At 32.4% G+C, this 19,853-nt stretch overlaps 1 protein-coding gene across 1 annotated transcript in view; it reads right to left on the reverse strand.

Annotated features, from left to right (window-relative positions):
- Positions 1 to 7,249: 7,249 nt before the first annotated feature.
- The window catches only part of LOC114347902 (TELO2-interacting protein 1 homolog), a 71,145-nt gene continuing 58,541 nt past the window's right edge, over positions 7,250 to 19,853 (reverse strand). Inside the window, exons 13-14 of the mRNA XM_028298556.2 lie at positions 15,309 to 15,537; positions 7,250 to 15,186 (exon numbers count right to left, since the gene is read on the reverse strand). Coding sequence (XP_028154357.2) covers positions 15,031 to 15,186; positions 15,309 to 15,537 — 385 coding nt within the window. The 3' untranslated portion in view covers positions 7,250 to 15,030. The remainder of the gene's footprint in view (positions 15,187 to 15,308; positions 15,538 to 19,853) is intronic.

The raw sequence follows: 19,853 nt of genomic DNA on the forward strand, positions 1-19,853 counted from the left end.
TTTCTACTGACGTTTATAACGTCTAATTTAAAACTCTGTTCACTTTGTTGGAAGAATGTAAACGTATAAACGGATGACGTCACGACGCGTTTTGAGCTGGCTGGTTTGAATTTTTAATCGTTTTTAGGGGCCAAACGAAAGACAAACAAAACTTTTTTATCTTGATACATGTTTTAAATTATAACATTTTTTTCGAATTTAAAATTTTATGCAAGTTCCCTATTGTTTGATTGCAGCTCAAGACAATTGTTCAGAGCAGCTGCCTCGAAGGTCACAATAGCCTTGATGATTGCCAACCTTCGTCGCGGAGATAGCACTTAAAGATGGTTTTGAAAATAAATATATAGAAAACCAAAGTAATGAATCGATAACAGAAACAACCAAACAGCTATAAGAAACATGGCAGGTTACGAAGTGGTCAGATAATTTAATTAGTTAGGCTCCGTTATTACTAACAGTGATGCCTGATGGGCAACAACCAAACTCACGAAAATATGGAACATTGACATTATAAATAACAGAAAATTATGCCTTGTTCGAGCATTAATGTTACCTATCGCCACCTACGCTTCAGGGACTTGGACTGTCAAAAAAGCCGATTCGAAGCGTGTAATGGTATTTGAAATGTGCATAGAATGTTGCGCATATCATGAACCGCACATCGCACAAGTAATTCAGTACTATGTAGCAGAATTTAACATAAAAACTAGACTCACAACTATGAATCAAAATATACTGAGATATTTTGGACATATAACTATAGTTATAGACATATAACTTATAGAAGAAGAGAAGGCATGGAACGAATGATGAAGTTGAAGGCAATGTAGAGGGCAAAATATCTAGAGGAAGATCTCCAGTACGATGGTCAAACCAAATAAAGGACATGACTATAATAAATTTACAATCAAGATGCAGTAGAAATAAACAAACTAAGACACGTTAAATGCTACTAGGAGCACTCCCGAATCATAATTTACAATGTATATATATTGTAAATTATGATTCGGGAGTGCTCCTAGTAGCATTTAACGTGTCTTGGTTTGTTTATTTCTACTGCATCTTGATTGTAAATTTAGTATAGTTATTCATTCTCCGAATCAAAACAACACGGACAGGAGAGAGATAATGCCGTGATAGTCGTGACGTCAAATCAATGTTGGCTACTCTGAAATGGTTTCCAAACAAAGCAGAAATTCACACATGGTGTTTGTTTTGATTTTTATAATTGGAATATATTGCTTGTAGGATGTTTAATTTTTACAAAATGGCAATGTGTTGGGTACCCGTGATTGTAATCAATGCTCATAGTATATTTCTCACCACATTTCCAAATAGGACTGGTTAAAAACATGAAGAAACACAGTAATTACTATGTAGTGTGTAAATCCTTGATTTTGTGTAAGGACATTTATAAAATTAAAAGCAATATGATTGATATGACTAACAAACATTGTGTCTTTAGAAAAAAATGTGCAGAAGATTTTTAAAACAAAATAAAATTAAAAATGATTACACAAATCACCTGTATAATCAATTATTGACAGTTGCTTTGTTTGGTATTTTTATATCAATATTTGGAAAGCTTTTTGACGTTTTGACGTCCCACTATCACGGTCCATTGTACAGGTCAAACAAATTACATGACGAAAATACATCCTGATGAAGGAGAAAATATAGAGGTGGAGAATACCTTACAGCCTCGGAACACAAACCTAAACATGAAACACAAATATGGTGACGAAATGGATGATGGCCAGTGAATGACTCAGTATTACTCCGGTAATACTATATATTATTTATCTATGGAATGACTCTGAACAAAACTGAAAGAACTAACTTTAAAAAATAAGCAGAAAAATTAAACATGGGCTACTAGTACGCCAGTCAATGGAAGCAAGAATAGGATATTACCTCCGAATTCTATCCTACTGCATGGATTTTAATAAAATATGCTCTACTTATCTTCTAATTCAAAGTCTACTCTATGCCGATGTGAGCTTTTATCTTTTGGGTGGTTCCCACCCCTTCTCGGGGGTGGAAAATTTTTTGTTTAAAATTTCTACGGAAGTGGCTAGAGAGCCTAATTCTAAACAAAAACTGTTCTATAATTTTTTTTGAAAACTCAATACTTTTGAGTTATTCGTGAATGAAAATTGGCCATTTTCATTGAAACATAACACCTTTTCTAATGGTTTTTGCGAATACCTTAAACACTATGCATCTAACTAAAAAAACTGTATAAAACATTTTTGTAACTTATAAAAAACGAAGAGACTCGTTCCTTCGTAAATCCTCTAGTATAATACAAAAAGAGATATGATAAGTGAAAAGTTTGTTTTTTTGGTGCATGCTCAAATTGATGTATTTAACTTGAAATAACAGAGAAACGGTCCATTTTAGGTGTATAATGCTACCAATACTTTTTGTAGTGCTTAAAAAGACCTTTAAAATGAGCAATATTAAAGGTAGATTACATTCAAACTAAGCGAGATATGTTGCAAAAAATTACTTAATGTAAGAAAAAATGAGAAGTTTATTTAACCCCCATCCACCAGAATTTAAATTCATCGTTTTTCTTCTACAATACCTTTTACTATAGTGTTATTTATATGTTCAAAAAGTTAAAGGGGTTTAAAATAAATGGTTTTTGAAAAAAGTAAGATCAAATTATAGAGCACATTATTAAATTTTCTTAAAAAACTTCTTTTGTCTCCATGTAACTTGAAAATGATCAGAGATACAGTAATGTAAAACAACAATAAAATTTTTATCTAAAAATACCCTACATTTTTTTGCAGTATCTTTTATCATTTTCGAGTTACATGGAGAGAAAAAGGAAGATTTTTAAGAAAAATTAAAAATGCGCTCTATAATTTGATCTTATTTTTTTCAAAAACCATTTAGTTTAAACCCGTTAAACTTTTTGAACATTGAAATACCACTATAATAAAAAGTATTGTAGAAGGAAAACGATGCATTTATATTCTGATGGACATTCACACTTATTTTTTCTTAAAATACATTAATCATCAATTTTTTGGAGCATATCTCGCTTAGTTTGAATGTAATCGACATTTAATATTGCTCATTTTAAAGGTGTTTTCAAGCACTACAAAAAAGGTATTAGTATCATTATACACCTAAAATCGACCGTTACTCTATTTCAAGTTGAATACACCGATTTGAGCTTGCACCAAAAACAAATTCTTCTCACCTACCATATCTCTTTTCGTATTATAACTAGAAGATTTATGAAAGAACGAATCTCTTTGTTTTTTTATAAGCTACAAAAATATTTAATATAGTTTTTTCGTTAGACGCATAGTTTTTAAGGAATTCGCCAAAAACCGTCCAAAAAGGTGTCATTTTTCGATGAAAATGACCAATTTTCAAACACGAATAACTCAAAAAGTATTGAACTTTAAAAAAAAAATTATAGAACAGTTTTTGCTTAGAATTATGTTCTCTAGACACATCCGTGGCTATTTTAACCAAAAAAATTTCCACCCCCAAGATAAAAGCACACATCAGCATAGGGTAGACTTTGTTTCTTGAGTTATTCCTTATTCCCTACTTACTGTGAAAATATCAAATAAATCGATGTAGTAGGATGGAATTCGGAGCCAAATACCCTCATTGACTGCTTTATAGCTCTTAACCGACACTAACGCCCGGTTTCATAATCAACAAAGTGAACATTAACTAAAGTTCACTTTAAGGTTGACATTTACCCATAACAATTCCATTGATACCAGGTACCAACTTAAAATTTAAAGTCCACTTTAACTATTTTATGAAACCGGGCGTTAGAAAAAATAAAAGTCAGTAAAAATATTGGAATACGCGTGCGAATCTATAGTGGAGTGCCAAAAGAAAGCAGCTGAATCATGCTTTTGATTGCTTTGTAAATCGTGCTGTCGAATGCTCTCTCCATATCGAGAAATGTCCCAACATCGTCATCTTGGTTTTCAGTTCGTACCTCACGAACCTCTGTTTACGTGATGCGATCTTCGTAAAGAAGCCTGTCCTCTATAAATATTGTCCCTAATATATTTGACTTCCAAAACAATACACCATCCCTAATGTCCATATAGGGGAGTTTTTATAGGTTCAGTACACAGGGCCGTCTTAACCCGGGGGTGCAAGGGGTGCGAGGCACCCGGGCGCCAAGCCCAAGGGGCGCAAGCCGAACACTTGCTAATTTTTCTAATGAGCATTTTGTCCTTAAAAAAAACTAAAAATAACAAAAACATAAAAGTGCACCTTCGGTATTTTTTACAAAGGCTATTAATGCTTAACGAATGTTCATTTTTGCGTAGCAACGAAGGGCATCTAACGTCATACTTGACGACGGAAAATTATTGAAAAAAAATTACCACTGTAATTTTTATTTCTGTAGCTTTTTTTCTATTGGGCAGATGCTTGATCAAATTAGTAAAGATTTAACCAACAACCGCACTGACACTGCGTTTGACCAGATATTAAATGACTCGGTATCAATTGCTAAAGAACTAGATTGCGAAAATAAATTTTTTGAAACTGTTCGTCCACGTCCCCGAAAAATACATTTCAATTACAATGCTGCAGTCGAGCCTCTTTTAAACCCAAAACAAAATTTTAAAGTTAACTTCTATTATTATTTGTTGGGAATTGCCATTGCAAAATTAATTGAAAAATTTGAAATGTTGAGGGAACATAATAGTAATTTTTCTTTCTTGGAAAATATATTGAGTTGGAGAAACTCTGAAGAAAACTTAAAAAACACAATGTTTAAATTACAAAAAAAAAACTAGCGCATGGAAATAAATCTGATATAGATGGTCAAGATCTACTCTATGAGTTAGAATTGTTACCAATATTTTTTATTGATATAAACACAACTCCACTCGATATTTTAAGTTATAATATATTCTAATAATTTACTCTCCGTTTTCCCAAACCTTTCTACAGGTCTAAGGATATATTTAACAATTTCAGTAACAATAGCTGCAGGAGGAAGATCTTTTTCTAAACTTAAATTGATCAAAAATTTTCTGCGCTCAACAGTGGACCAAGACTGATTAACAAACTTAGCTTTAATAAGTATAGAAAAGCAAGTAAAAAATAAAGATCACCGAAGCAATATTAAAAACTTTAAGCTAGAAAAGTTGACTTTGATAGAATTATGTACTTTAAAAAGTATGGTATAGTGTTATAAGATTTGTCTTTTTTGAATACTAAAACAATGTTTTAATACATAAATAAAGAAAGCAAACATAATAATTAATTTTAATTTTAGCGTATTACCTATAACCTATATAATCTTCTGACAAAAGGGGGCGCAAAGATGAGTCTTGCACCCCGGCGCCGTTTATGCTTAAGACGGCCCTGTCAGTACAAATGACATCGGCCTGGGTAACCCAGCTTTTTCCTGTTAACATATTAAAAGAAAGTGCCTGAAAAAGTAGTTTTGTTGATAAAGGTGTAAATAATTGAAATCATTTTTAAAAAAATTTTAATGAACAAATATTTTTTAAATTATTGCCAAAATATGAGGGATTACATTACAAAAACAATGAGACAAATTCTTCATATTTAGATTTTCTTATTAAAACCTCAAAAACATAAAATAATCATTAAAATAAACATGTTTAAAACAAATACATATATGTCATAAGATTCTTTAGAAATGTCCCAATATTAGCTAAACCAAAGAAGCTAAGCAGGATAAGCATCTTAGTAACTCTTTTAACAAGCACTTAATGCAGTTCTTGTGAAAAGTCTGATATTGGTCAACCCAATATTTATTTTCACAAAAAGAAGTTGCTTCTGAAAGTTCACAGCTGCATTTAAATATAAAATTGGTCTGCACGGATTCTAACTTTAATACGACAATCGTCTTATTGATTCACCATAACTTGCATTTGCTGTACTTTAGTAACAACTGGGTACGAAAGTGTACCTACTACGTGGGTGGTCCGACAAGTACTTAGCCCTTCCGCTCGATGACGCCACTATCGCAAGAGAAATCTGCCATCGTATAATACATTCTTGTAGACGGCATATGTCAAAATTTCAGTTGAATCAGACTCGTAGTTTTGTTTTGACCTCCTGACACCGTTTTCTGGGATTCACAAAATGTGATCTATAGGGTGATTGATTAGTGGAGTAAAGCTCAATAGATCCGCTATAGTAATAGATAGCAATAAAAGTTAATAACAAAAATTTTAGCCACCTTTGAGCTTCATATTACAAAATTAGTTAGAATGTTACAGGGTGTTCGATAACACAGTGGCAGACCAAACTTATGTTTTTTTAAATAGAACGCCCTCTATTTTATTTTAAATTCCAAATCCTGTTAACTTCTCCATCACAAAAATATAAAGGTTTGTTATGTTATACAGGGTATTTACAAAGTTATAAAAAATTTTGTATGAAAATCGTAACAAGGTCAACTCCCTGTATAAATAAAAATAAGCACAACAGCAATGGTTTATTAATGCCATATTTTTTATTTATTGTCAAAATTGTCAAGAATGATTGATATTGCTAATTTTCTTTATATCAAATACAGGGTGGGTCAAAACGCAAGTACATTATTTTCTCAGTAATTTTAAATGGAACACCCTGTATTTTATATCACTATTGAAAAGCACCATTACCGTACTTTAATTTTTAGATAACAGTCCCTATGTCTAAATTTATTAGTTTTCGAGATATTTTCATTTTTCAAGGGACCAGTAGCGTGGCCACCCAAATTACCAAAATTTAATAAACTGAACTGATTTTTTTTGGGGTTACGTTAATAATGAAGTTTATAAAATACCTCCAACAACAAGGGATGAGATGAAAAATAGAATACAAAGTGTATTTCGATGTGTTAATTTATAAATGCTTCGTAGAGTAAGTAGCTCATTCAATGATCGTTTTTAGGCGTGCATAAATGTGTTAGGACGTAATTTTGAACACCTTATGTAATTAAATATTAAAAATATTTTATTAAAAGTAGCTTTTAATTTTTTCAAACATGTTTTTTTTGCAAAATGTATTACTGATAAATTATTTTTCGTTCTTTATTTGTTACATTGTTACATTTACATACAAAAGTAGTGTTTAATTGTCTTCACAAAATGTTGTATTTTGTGTTTGTGTGTTTTTTGTAAAATTTATTACTAATTTTCTTTCTTTATTTGTTACATTTACATAAAAAAGTAGTTTTTCATTGTTTCAAAAATGTTGCATGTTGTGGTTGTGTTGTTTTTTCGTAAAATGTATTACTAATAAATAATTTTTATTTCTTTATTTGCTAAATTGTTACATTGATTACCGGATTGATAATCAGTAATCGTCAATTGTCAAATCAGTCATGGCTTACTTAAAATTTAGATAAATTTAGACACCTAAAATAATTTGTGCTCTGAAAAATGAAAATATCACAAAAACTAATAAATTTGGACATGAGGAATACTATATAAAAATTAAAGTACGGTAATGTTACTTTTCAATTATGATATAAAATACAGGGTGTTCCATTTAACATTACTGAGAAAATAATGTACTTGCGTTTTGACTCACCCTGTATTTGATATACAGAAAATTAGCAATATCAATCATTCTTGAAAATTTTGACAATAAATAAAAAAATATGGCATTATTGAACCATTGCTGTTGTGCTTATTTTTATTTATACAGGGAGTTAAACTTGTTACGATTTTCATACAAACTTGGTTATAACTTTGTAAATACCCTGTATAACATAACAAACCTTTATATTTTTGTGATAGAGAAGTTAACAGGATTTCGAATATAAAATAAAATATAGAGTGTTCCATTTAAAAAAACATAAGTTTGGTCTGCCACTGTGTTATAGAACAACCTGTAACATTCTAACTAATTTTGTAATGTTAAGGGCAAAGTTGGCTACAATTTTTGTTATTAACTTTTATTGCTATTTATTACTATAGCGGATCTATTGAGCTTTAACTAATCAATCACCCTGTATATCAGCTTCCTTGAAAAGGACAAAACTGTCAGAGCTTTACTGTGCCGCATTATTGGGTCGATTCGACGCTCAATTTCAGAAAAAGCAGCCCCAATTGGGGAAGGCAAAAGTGTTCTTCCACTATGACAACGCACCGGTTCTCACCTCCGCCGTCACATAGCCAAACTGGTTGATTTGGACTACGAACTACAATTCTATCCACCGTATTCTCCAGACTTGGCCCTGTACGACTTTTTTTTGTTTCTTAACTTGAAAAAGTCACTCTTCGGGCAGAAATTGAAGTCGAAAATTGACCTCGAGAAAACGTATTTTTCAGACGGCTTAAAGAAGTTGGAGCATCAATGGGTCAAGTGTATCGAGCTAAAAGGAGACTATGTTCAGAAATAAATCACCACTTTTTCAAAATTTTCGTTTTTCTTTTGGAGGCTGAGCACTTATCGGACCGCCCTAGGATATTCGATTATCGAAAACCTATTAATAGGGCAGTCAATGAGGGTATTTGGCTCCGAATTCCATCCTACTACACCGATTTACTTGACATTTTCACAGTAAGTAGGAAATAGCTCAAGAAACAAAGTCTACCCTATATACTATGCCGCTTTTTATCTTGGTGGCGGTTCCCACCCCTTCAAGTGGGTGGACAATTTTTGGGTCAAAATAATCAAGGAGGTGGCTAGAAAACCAAATTCTATGCAGAAACTGTTCTATAATTTTTTTTTAGAAAACTCAATACTTTTTGAGTTATTCGTGGTTGAAAATTGGTCATTTTCATTGAAAACTGACACCTTTTCGGACGGTTTTATGTTCATACCTTAAAAACTATGCATCTAACTAAAAAAACTATATATAACATTTTTGTAGCTTAGAAAAAAAATACAGAGATAGGTGAAAAAGTTTGTTTTTTTTGTGCCTGTTTAAATCGGTGTATTCAACTTGAAATAACAGACCAACGGTCGATTATAGGTGTATAATGCTACCAATAACAATGTAGTGCTTGAAAAGACCTTTAAAATGAACAATATTAAATTTCGATTACGTTCAAACTAAGCGAGATAATGCTGCAAAGAAATTGATGACTAATGTATTTTAAGAAAAAATGAGAAGTATTTTTAACCACTCATCCACCAGAATTTAAATGCATCGTTTTCCTTCTACAATACCTTTTACTATAGTGTCACTTCTATGTTCAAAAAGTAGGATGCTTTTAAAATGAATGGTTTTTGAAAAAAAAATAAGATCAAATTATAGAGCGCATTTTTAAATTTTTTTAAAAATCTTCCTTTTTCTCCATGTAACTCGAAAATGATAATAGATACGAAAAAAAGATAGCATACAAAAATGTAGGATTTTTCTAGATAAAAATTTCGTTTTTGTTTTTCATTACTGTATCTCATCATTTTCAAGTTACATGGAGAAAAAGGAAGATTTTTAAAAAAATTTAAAAATGCGCTCTAATTTGATCTTATTTTTTTTTTTCAAAAACCACTCATTATAAACCCGTCAACCTTTTTGAACATAGAAATAACACTATACTAAAAGTTATTGTAGAAGGAATACGATGCATCTAAATTCTGCTGGATGAGGGGTTAAATACACATCTCATTTTTTCTTAAAATACATCAGTCATCAATAATTGAAACATTAGAACAATTATTGTTCTTGCAGCATATTATTATCTCGCTTAGTTTGAACATAATCGACATTTAATATCGCTAATTTTAAAGGTCTTTTGAAGCACTACAAAAGGTATTGATAGCATTATACATCTAAAATCTACCGTTTCTCTGTTATTTCAAGTTGAATACACCGATTTGAGCATGCACCAAAAAAAAACAAACTCTTTTCACCTACTCTATCTCTTTTCGTATTATAACTCGAAGATTTATGAAGGAACGAATCTTTGTTTTTTTATAAGCTACAAAAATGTTTTATATAGTTTTTTTAGTTAGATGCGTGGTTTTTAAAGTATTCGCAAAAAACCGTCCGAAAGGGTGTCATTTTTCAATGAAAATAGTCAATTTTCAATCATGAATAACTCAAAAAGTATTGAGATTTAAAAAAAAAGTATAGTAACAGTTTTTGCTTAGAATTAGATTATGTAGCCACTTCCGTGACTATTTTGACGAAAAATTTTTTCACCCCCTTGGAGGCGCCCTTAAGATAAAAGCGCCATAGTATATAGGGTAGACTTTGAATTAGGAGATAAGTAGAGGATATTCCCAAAATTTGATTAAAATCCATGCAGTAGGATAGAATTCGGAGGTAATATCCTGTTCTTGCTCTCATTAACTGGCGTATAAGTTTATTTTTTCAGTATAAAAAAACTGATTACAATATTATTATATACATAAACGAGTAAAAGCTGTCAAATTAATCATAATTCAAGGAAAAAAATTGAACTCAACTGCAATAATTAAAAATAAATCTAAAAGAAAAGTCTCATATTGTTTTACATAAAATCTCATTGAGTTTGTTTTACAACCATCGAGAGCAAGGGTAGAAGTAGGTTTTTTACATACTATCTGATTGAGTGAGTCGGTTATAGTGAGGCACGAGATGTGCACTAAAAGGTTTGCACAGAGAGCGGAAGGTACACTTCGCGTCATAAAAAACTGGTACACTTTTTTTCCCAATGTAAACCTGTGTTCAGACTGGACACAATGGTTAGTGAATCACGGCGTTGTTCCCATCACAGATAACAGAATGCACTAAATCTAATACAAAAAATAACGTTCAAAAATATATAAAGTTATTAGACAGGTATTACTTTTATCATTAACAACAAAAAATCGTATCTAATAAATTTAATAATCAGAGAAATGATTAAGTTAATCTTAAAAAATCCCCTTATAACCACTGAAAAATTAAACGATTAAACATTGTATAGAACGGACTAGGTCCAGTCCTCGATGACATAAGTAAATTTTTAACGATGTTTATATGTATTCGTGTTATATGTTGCTATTTGTCATTTAATTTATGTGTTAATCACACTTAACCTGGCCCAATTAATCTCATTTAATTATATCACACCTTATCAAAAGCTTCTTACAAGAACATAGTCAGCGATTTTTGTATGGCTTAGAGCCAGACAACATCAAGATCGCCTATAAATCGTGCTGGCAATCGCCTTCTAGCGAGACCAAAAACAAAAAGAAGAAGAAGAAGAACGATGGCACGTCATTTAAGTAAGTGTGATAAAACGAGAACAATTTGCCGGAATAATAAGCTTGGCCAAAATGAAAGTTTAGCAGTAAATTTAATTAACTTAGTGCCCAGAAGATTACAAGCAGTGATTAATAATATTGGAGCTATGACAAAATATTAATATTTCAGCAGTTTCGAATTTTATTGTAATACATATATTTAAATTCCACACTTATTCACTGTAAAAGTCGTTCATTTTGTATTAATTTCAAATTTTAATTTTTCCAGTGTGTTTTATTTATTCTATTATAGTATCCCACAACTCAATACAGTTTTGTGCCATACTTAACGAGAAACCAATCACACCTCTCGATTTGAAATTAAATATAATAATTTAAAGTCATGTCTAGATTTATTATCTGTCATTATTCATGTCATATCCATATCTGTCATAAATCATAATAAAACACGAATTAATGTAAGGGTACTTAATTGAAATGATAGAAAATTACAAAATTAATAGGAGAATTTTTTAGGATGCATGTTTAAATAATTGTGGCTGACTAATCGAGAATGCTCGATGTTTTTTTAGTTTTTAGTATACCTACTAAAAACTTGCGGTCTGTCGCACAGCCCTGCTTTTAGCTGGTTTGATATAATATTTTCGTTGAACTGGCAACGTTGCCCTAGAAATTAGAATGACATTGTAACACGACCAACTTACACAACTTGAAAAACACGATTTTCGGTTATAAGAGTTGTACCAGTTTTTTTATGACGCAAAATGCACTCGACTTCATTAATAAAATTTTCATAAATTTTAACATTTCTTATGGTAGAAACGATGATTTTGTACGATTTTAAAGTTGTCCTAACTAAACAACAATACACAGCTGTAGTCTCAGAAATTGATACTGCATGCGACATGATTGAAGCAGATCGACATGTTATCATGAGATTCGTGCATCATTGGCATAATAATGTTAAGTTAATAGAATTGTGCTTGACCATTTGACAGTGAGAAAGACGCGCAGTCGTTGAATTTCTCATATTTGAGGTACGTGTCTATTTGTGCTGCACTCAAACGATTCAACAGAGGCAGCTCAAATTTCGTATGGCACCATGTAACTGATGATTACACATCATATTACTATGAGCTCGAAACGAAAAACCATCAACTGTCAATGCTGAATGGTAAACAACTATACTACAACCACAATAAAGATGCACTAGAAATAAACAAACCAAGACACGTTGAATGTTACGAGGAGCACTCCCTAATCATAATTTACAATGTATATACATTTTTTTTATTTATTAACTCCTTGAGAGATTGCAACCTGCCTATTAGGCAATAAGCGTTTTTTTCTGACAATGAAGCTGATAACATGTAGAGTATTATTCCAATGATAATCTCTTTTAAATATATCTAAACCTAAGTTAAACATTGTTGGTATGATTTTACAATAATTTTCCTTAAAAAAGCTAAACTAAAGTCTGTGCGATATAGATAGATCGGATGACAGTAGGCGTTGTAGCCTACGGATTTCATTGGCATCGCGCACGTTTAGTTGGGCCGCTAACCGATTCGGGTGCACTGACATTTTTTCACTATAGTTGACACTAAAACGATGTATGGCATCTTTGATGGATTCTAAAGGAATATTATCATGCGGAATGATTTCGTTACTGACGTAGTAGGGAGCATCAACAATAGTTCGTAGTACTTTATTTTGGAACCTCTGCAAGATGGATATGTTGGAGTTGCTAGCAGTTCCCCACAGCTGGATGCCGTAGGTCCACTCAGGTTTTAAGATTGTTTTGTATAATAATATTTTATTGTCTATGGAGAGTTTTGATCTGCGACCGATGAGCCAATACATGTTTCTTAATTTGAGGCCAAGTTGCTTGCGCTTAGTGAATATGTGTTTTGTCTAAGTCAGTCGTCGATCCAGGTGCATTCCGAGGTATTTGGCGCTATCAGATTGTGGAAGTTGACAATCAATGAATTGAACAGGTGGCTGAACGTCACATGTGTTGATTTCAATCTATTTGCTTTAATACGCCATCTTTTTAGGCAGTTTTGGACCTTGTTTAGACTAGTTTGCAGGTTCCTAGAGGCTGATGTTGGCTCAGTGTGGGACGCCAAAATGGCTGTATCATCGGCAAATGTCGCAACAGTGGTAAGTCGTGTTGATGGCACGTCTGCAGTATACAATAAGTACAGAATCGGTCCAAGTACGCTGCCTTGTGGAACTCCTGAATTTATTGGATGCAGCTCTGTAAATTCACTTCCATGTTTTATTTGGAAGTGCCTATCTCTCAGGTATGATTTTAGAAGTTGAAAGTGAGGATGGGGCAGTAGCTTCATTAGTTTAACTTGCAATCCTTCATGCCACACCTTGTCGAAAGCCTGAGATATATCGAGGAAAGCTGCTGAACAATATCTTTTACCATTCAGGTCCTTATTGATTTGATTTACCACTCTATGAACTTGTTCTATTGTCCCGTGTTTATTGCGGAATCCGAATTGGTGATCTGGAATTATCTTCTTTCGTCTATTATAGTTTTTAGCCTTTTAACATATAGCTTCTCAAAAACCTTGGAAAGAATTGGCAGTAGACTTATCGGTATGTAGGAAGACAACTCTTCTGTTTTCTTCCCGGGCTTGGCTATCATAACGATCTGGGCAACTTTCCAGATGCTAGGGAAATAATTTAGTCGTAGTATAGAATTAAAAATGTAAGTAATAAGTCTATAGCACTTTTCGGATAGTTCTTGAAGAATTTTTCCAGACACCAAATCGAAACCAGGAGCTGTTTTATGTTAATTTCTTCCATAATTGTTTGTTTGATTTCTCTAATAGTGAACTTGTTATGAGGCAGGTCCATTTGGAAGGGTACATTTAGATAGTCGGTAATTTCGTGTTCTTCTTCAGCAGATAACTCTGAAGGAAAGGGCATGAAGACTTTTTTCAGATATTTGCCAAAAGCTTCAGATTTTTCTTTATCATTTCTGGCACAGGCGTTATCATTTCTGATTGGTGGATTAGGCAAGTACGACCTTTTTAATTTTTTCGTTGCTTTCCACAGCGAATAATCTATGGCCTCTGTATGTGTAAGGCTTTCCAGATAACACTGGATTCCCTGATTTTGTTCTGCTATGATTAGCTCTTTCAAGTCTTTGGTGCCTTTGTTCAATTTTTTCTTGTTTTCTATAGTCCTAGCTTGTTGCCATTGTTTCCTCAAGTGTCTTTTTGCGGCAATTTTGTAAATCACAAATCATGATTTACAAAGTTTATACACTGTAAATCATGATTCAGGAGTACTCCACGTAACATTCAACGTGTCTTGGTTAGTTTATTTCTAGTGCATCTTTATTGTGATTTTAGTATAGAAGTAATTGATGAACTTAGCAAAATAATTGGAATTGTAGCATCCTTTTTTATCAGGACAATGCTACTTTCACGCGGTTAGTATAACATCCGAGTATTTGAAGACGAAAAACATCAATTTAATGAGCCATTCTCCATGCAATCCTGACATGATACCCTGTGATTTCTTTGTATTTCCGAACTAAAAAAATCTACGGGGGAAACCTTTTAAGATGCTACATGAGCTGGTCGATGCATACGAAAATCTCATTTCTGAGACACCTATTTCAGACTGGCATAAATGCTTCGAGAATTGGTTTGTTTGACTGCAAAAGTGTATTAACCTTAAAGGCGAATACCTTGAAAGACAATAAAGCTGATTTTTCCTTCTATTATTTGTGCAAAACTTTTAGTATATGCCTCGTATTATATATTCAACTGTTGAGTGTGGCACATATATATAAAAATATTTAATTCTAATATCACAAGAAAGTTATTAAACAATATAAATATTTTTATCACAATGTTATTCTTCAATCCCCGTTTGTTTATGGTTTAATGTATCTAATAACATAGTTTTTATGTTTCCATCACAGTCTTCCTTTTCCCATGAGTTTATTTTATTTACAACCGTAGGAGGATCATATCGAGCCATACATACGAAAAAATGTAATGCTGCATCCTAAAAAAGAAATATTAGTATTTTATTTATATAAAACCCCTGTTTAGAAATGAAGTGCATGATTAACATGGATACAATGAATAATTTTGTAAAACACCTATGTATATTAAAAATACACCTACCTGCAGCGCTTTAGGTTGTTTATCACTTAAATAAAGTCTGAAACAATCCATGGTTTTGTGTACGTGTTCATCGGCAACATCTAAATATATCAACACTTTTGCCAAGTTCCTCAGAACTATTTGTTGGAATTTGTAGTTTTGTGAGTATCTATATTGGGCTCCCCTATCTTTCAAATGACTGTCCTTCGATAGATCATTCATAAACTTTAGAATTTTTGGAAGAACTTCCCTAAAGATAAAGAAATTAACTGTCACAAATTCTTTAAAATTTGGAGGGTTTTCCTATTTTTCGGGAGTTTTACTTGTACACTTGCGAGCAAAAAAATCGACTCAAAAAGAAAATTAAGTTATATTTTTTGACTATGCTCTTTGGAAAGTGTCTATCCACATACCACATACACTCACCGGCATAAAATTCCGCCACTAAAAATTTTTGATCAAGTTTGACTTCTGGAGCTATTTATTTGTGGCACTTTTGCAATTAACTATTTTAAATGAGAAATAAGCCACAATTTAACTAAAAAAAATATTTTATTAATGTTTCGATGTCTAGATCGGACGTCGTTGTCAAAATACAAAATAATAATGTTTGGCAATTTATAACTTATTATTACTTATTATTACTATTATTTGTACTCCGATTTTCAAGATTCTTGTATCAGTTTGTAGGAGCATGTATTGGTATTGTTTGTTATTATTCCGGTAACCAAAAAAATTGCTTTTGTTGTAAGAGCTGCATAATTTTTTGTAAATAAAAACATTGATTAAAGCATAAACATAAATATCTTAAATAGAGGTAGAATTGATAATGATATTAGAATGGCCCGCATGCAGTCCAAATCTCAATCATATAGAGAGGGGTCGGCAACCTTTTTTACCAGGAGGACACATTTCAAAAATTGTGAAATTCGGCGGGCACCACCTGATGAAAACTAGCGCCCCCCTCCCCCCGGCGAGGAAACATGAAAATAGTATAAAATTAAAAAAATGTATTATATAGGCAAATTTTTATTTCACATCAAATTCTAATATAAAATATAAGCATAAGTAGTCAACTAGTGAAATATTTGGTACTGTAAATTGGAGGCCAGCTCGTTGTAATGTGGAATATAAGTAAAATTTCCGTTTCGCAGGCATTGGTCTAAATGAGCATGAGTAAGGTTTGATCGGTACCTTGATTTTAAGTATTTCATATTTGAAAATAAAGATTCACAGGCGTATGTCGAGGCACAGAGGGAATTTAACTTTAGGGTACATTTTCTCAACAAAGGATAAATATTTATATCCACTAAATTCCAAAAATTCTCTTCGTTACAGTATAATTTCAATTGGATGTCGTTGGTGATATTTATAATTTCCAATTCCAAGTCCTCCTTATTAGAGATACTGAAATATGTTGAAATCTTTTCACTCCTTCATTTCTATGAGAGTAAGGATTAATGAAAAACATCAAACATGTCTCTATTTTCAGAAAATTCTTCGAACCTTATGTTAAATTCTGTCGACAAGGAATCAAAATGTTTGGCGAACTGATGGGTGGTAACATTTTCATCGCAATGACTTTCTATTACCATTCTCAAATTTTGGAAATGTGATAAATTATTGTTCTCCATATGCAACTTCCGGAGCGCCAATTTAGCTTTAAATGCATTTACCGTACTTACAATGGTAGCAATATGATGATTTCTGCCTTGTAGTTGTAAGTTTAATTCTTTTAATTTTACAGTTAAATCAGTTAAAAAACCAAGCCGAATTAACCAAGGTGTTTGTTCTAACTCCGGACAAACTTCATTTCTGGATAATAGAAATTCTCTTACTTGAGGTAATAAATTTAAAAACCGCTCAAGTACTTTTCCTTTACTCAGCCACCGTACTTCTGTATGTGTAATCAGATCGTTAAATTCTGCGCCATTTTATTGCAGCAATAATTTAAATAATCTGCTCTTATTGAATTTATAATTTTGGTTACAGTTTGTATTATATCTTGGAAAGGAATCACCTTTGAAAATAATACTTCCTGATGAATGATAAGAGGCAAATTTGGGAAGCATCGGGTCTCTCTTACACAGAGCGATGAAACCGCTATTTCTTCCTTTCATTGCAGGTGCGCCGTCTGTTGTAATTGAGGACAATTTTTTCAAAGGTATTTTAGTTTCTTCTAAAAAATTTTTTAAAAGTCATATAAATATTTCCACCCCTTGTCCGCCCTTTTAACGGTAACATTTTTAGAAATTCTTCCTTAACAATAAAATCTTAGAAAACCATCTTTATAATAATACATAATTGAGAAGTGTCGGACACGTCTGTTGACTCATCAACTTGCAGTGAAAAGAATACACTTTTTTGAATATCAGTGTTCAATTGTGACTCAATGTCTGTAGCCATCATTTCAATTCTTCGAGTTACTGTTGTGGCTGATAGCTGGATGCCATTTATTGCTGTTACTATTTCATTTTTACTTTTATGGTCGTCAAAAAGTGTTTCGGCACTTAATAACATGGCTTCCTTAATAATCTCACCTTCTACAAACGGTTTCATTTTCTTGGCCAAAAGGTGCGCAATCTTGAAAGAGGCAGTAGTTGCTTTTGTTGATTGGGAAATTGGTCTGGCAAATAAGTTTTGCTGCTTAGTCAACTTAGTTGGTTTGCTGGTAGACGGAGTTATAGTAGACGCGCGGGGGTGAGGAAAACATAACGGTGCGTATAGATATGCCGGAGCCGCTCGGAGCGTTTGTATCATGTTCGTTAGGTTAGTAAGATATGAGCAGGGTCGTAGCCAGTTGTTCTATTAGTTTTATATTGATGTCGCTGAAATTCAGTTTTAAAACTTTAGTTTTGAATAAGCTTTAAATTATTAAAGTTCCGTTTTTAATTAGTTTTGTAAATAGTTGTTTGGTAAAATTTTTAAATTAAGATGGTGAAAGGAATGGCGGTCACTTAAAATTGATTCGCGGGCACCTTGGTGCCCGCGGACATCACGTTGCCGACCCCCTGATATAGAGCATTTATGGGATGAATTGACAATAACTATTCGCTGTCATCCTGGGCCTCCAGAAAATTTGGTACAGTTATGACCCTGGAAGGTGAATATCGTGCAAATCCCCAAGCAAGGATCACATAAGACACATCTTATTCATTCGATGCCAAACATATGGCGAGCAGTCATTACTGCGAGAAGTAGACATACCCGCAATTGAATTGTTTTGTTTTGTTGTTAATTTTAGTGTGTTTCATATTTTTAATTAAATAAACCTTCAATGCAGTGTTTTTACAAAATCATTGGATTTCAAAAAACAAAATCTTGGGGTAGTGCGGCAGATTCGTGCAAATATTATAAGAATTGTGCATTTACTGATAGAAGCATATAATTTGGACCACATATACTACACATACAAAGGTTCAAAATTAGATATAAGGCCATCTCAGATTTTACCTGTTACAAAAATGGCGGGCATTCAAAATAGCGACGGTACATATGTGACTAATAGCACGATAACTTTTAAACGAAAAGTCCGACTTAAACCAAATTTGGTATATGGGTTCTTTTTTTGATGTGTAAAATCAAGTTCCTAAACCGAAAGAATCGGTTTATCAGAAGTTGTGTTTTTCCTCATTTTATATGTAAAAATATGTTGGTTTTTTTTTCAATTCTTTCGCCCTGTATATCTTAATTTTTCAAAAAGGTAATACCGGCATTGAAAAGAGCCTAAAAATATTTTTTAGGAAACATTTTGAACTTTTTAGTTATGTTAATTACCATGTAATAAATGCATAACTTATCTTCACATGTACCTATGTGCGGCAGATTCGTGCAAATATTATAAGAATTATTGTGTATTTAATGGTAGAAGCATATAATTTGGACCACATATACTACATGTACAAAGGTTCAAATTTAGATATGAGGCCATCTCAGATTTTGGCTTTTACAAAAAAGCCGGGCATTCAAAATGGCGACTATACATATGTGACGAATAGCACGATAACTTTTGAACGAAAAGTCGGATTTCAACCAAATTTGGTATATAGGTTCTTTTTTTGATATTCAAGATCAAGCTCGTGAACCGGAAGAATCGGTTTACCAGAAGTTGTGTTTTTCCTGGTTTTTATGTAAAAATATGTTGTTGTTTTTTCAATTCTTTCACCCCGTATATATTAATATTTCAAAAAGGTAATACCGACGTTGAAAAGAGCGTAAAAATATTTTTTAGGAAATATTTTGAACTCTTTAGTTATATTAATTACCATTTAATAAATGCATAACTTATCTTCACATGTAGGTACCTATGTGCGGTAGATTCGTGCAAATAATAATATAAGAATTATTGTGCATTTAATGGTAGAAGCATATAATTTGGATCACATATACTACACATACAAAGATTCAAATTTAAATATGAGGCCATCTCAGATTTTGTCTTTTACAAAAATGGAGGACATTCAAAATGAATCTGCCGCCCATAGGTACATGTGAATATACGTTATGCAATTATTAAATGGTAATCAACATAACCAAAAAGTTATTTCCTATATTTCCTAAAAAATA

The sequence above is a fragment of the Diabrotica virgifera genome, chromosome 1, assembly GCF_917563875.1.
Source record: "Diabrotica virgifera virgifera chromosome 1, PGI_DIABVI_V3a".
Classification (NCBI taxonomy): Eukaryota; Metazoa; Arthropoda; class Insecta; order Coleoptera; family Chrysomelidae; genus Diabrotica; species Diabrotica virgifera.